The sequence below is a fragment of the Callorhinus ursinus genome, unplaced genomic scaffold (assembly GCF_003265705.2).
Source record: "Callorhinus ursinus isolate GAN/ISIS: 27379988/994484 unplaced genomic scaffold, GSC_fseal_2.0 scaffold8328, whole genome shotgun sequence".
NCBI classification, from domain to species: domain Eukaryota; kingdom Metazoa; phylum Chordata; class Mammalia; order Carnivora; family Otariidae; genus Callorhinus; species Callorhinus ursinus.
The window spans coordinates 1-2,006 of NW_027405378.1; the positions used below are offsets into that span (position 1 = coordinate 1).

At 59.5% G+C, this 2,006-nt stretch overlaps 1 protein-coding gene across 1 annotated transcript; it reads left to right on the forward strand.

The window, feature by feature from the left end:
* Nucleotides 1-6: 6 nt before the first annotated feature.
* Nucleotides 7-2,001, forward strand: LOC112818878 (putative tenascin-XA; the record flags this gene model as incomplete). The annotated part of the gene is made up of 2 exons (XM_025865963.2): nt 7-36; nt 1,684-2,001. A coding segment is annotated over exon 2 (307 nt), but the record flags the coding sequence as incomplete, so codon positions are not given.
* Between the last annotated feature and the right edge of the window lie 5 nt (nt 2,002-2,006).

A 2,006-nucleotide genomic window follows, 5' to 3' on the forward strand; every position in this document is an offset into this window, starting at 1 on the left:
AGCGCGTGGGCCCCGTGTCCACCGTGGGCGTGACCGGTGAGTGGGGGTGAGACAGGGCCCCCTGGGGAAGCCGGACCTACAGGACTTTCCGTTTATTACCACGTGCATGAAAACACATATTCTAGGCAGCACGTCTCTTTTACACATCACATGGCCTGAGGATCTTGGTAATTACCAGGGCAGATTCAGATGCCACAGTCGTGGGCTGGGGCCAGAGTTTCTACATCCCTGATGCAATGCTGATGCTGCTGGTCCAAGGACCACAATTTGAGTAGCAAAGCTGGTCACGACAAAGGAATTGGATGCTTTCTTAGAATTTGTTGGAGAGAGTTGTACTGGCATCCCTGATTCCTCCCAGAGGCTTTGCCTCCCTGTAGTTCACTGGAGGCTGGGGGAGAAGACAGAAGGGGCTCAGGATGTAGCATCCTGACCGAAACACCTCCAGGCCTCGTGGTTTGGGTGCTCTCAGGCTTCTGATTCCCATGGGTCAACAAGATTGGGTGCCCTGGGCCAAGCACTGTGGGAGTTCACTGGGGCGAGCCTGATCGTGGCAGAGAGAAGTTCTTATCGTAATGGGGATCCCGGGCGTGGGGAAACAGGCCGTGAACCAGCAATCAGGCAAAGGAGCATGTGCGTGTGACAGGAAGCGCTGGGGCTTCCTTCACAGCCAGCCTGCCCAGGAGTGTCCACGGGACAGCTGACACCTGAGGTTGGGCGGGGCGTTCGCTTGGTGACAGGGTCAGATGCACGTCACAGCTGGTGCCAGGGCCTGGAAACTAGGCACGTCGCGGCCCACGAGAGGGACAGAGAGGATTCTGTGTGAGAGCCTCTGAGGGAGGGAGGGAGTCGTGAGATGGGGGTGGAGCAGCAGAAGCAACTCAGAAGCCAGGGGCTCGTCCCGGGGGTAGAGAGGGCTGTTGCCCCGTGAAGCTAAGGCCGACACCATCAGATGTGCAGCGGAAGGTTCGGCCTGGCCCCTGTGAGGAACGGACGGGGCAGGGAGGCAGGGAGCCCGGGAGGGACACGGTGACCCAGGGGAGAGGCGACGGGGCTGCGGTGGGACCCAAGCCAGCCTGGTGGGGCTGCAGGTGTGGGGAACCCAGGAGGAACTCAGTCGGATGCTCTGAGTCTGATGGCCGCTGGGGACAGGAGGAGATCCAGGAAGACTCCAGGTTTCTGATAGGGGAAGGGAGTTCTGAGCTGTTTGGGAGCAAAGGCATGAGCCAAGGGGAGGGAGATGCCAAGGAGACGCCAGTGGAGTGAGGCCCAGGGCACAGTGTGCAGCGGAGGTGGGTGCTGGAGAGAGCGGGAGAGGGGGCGGGCTGTGGGTAGGGGCAAGATGAGGGTAAGGGGCCGAGCAGGCTGGCATTAATGGACTGGGAAGGTGACACTCTGCTCCTTATTATCTTATTTTTTTTTAATATTTTATTTATTTATTTGAGAGAGAGAATGAGATAGAGCATGAGAGGGAGGAAGGTCAGAGGGAGAAGCAGACTCCCCACTGAGCAGGGAGCCCGATGCGGGACTCGATCCCGGGACTCCAGGATCATGACCTGAGCCAAAGGCAGTCGCCTAACCAACTGAGCCACCCGGGCGCCCTGTTATCTTATTTTTGTAAGACACCCACTTCTATGCTGCCCTGCATGTCCTCACCTGTCCCTGTATGTCTCTGTCCACTTGCAGAATATGAGGCTATGACCACCGAAGCCCCGTCCATCACGGCCCCTGAGCCTCCCACCAAGCCCCGCCTGGGGGAGCTGACCGTGACCGACGCCACTCCCGACTCCCTGCACCTCTCCTGGACTGTCCCCGAGGGCCAGTTTGACCACTTCCTGGTCCAGTACAAGAACGGGGACGGGCAGCCCAAGGCCGTGCGTGTGCCGGGCTATGAGGGTGGGGTCACCGTCTCAGGCCTGCAGCCAGACCACAAGTACAAGATGAACCTGTACGGCTTCCACGGTGGCCAGCGCGTGGGCCCGGTGTCTGCCATTGGGGTGACAGGTGAG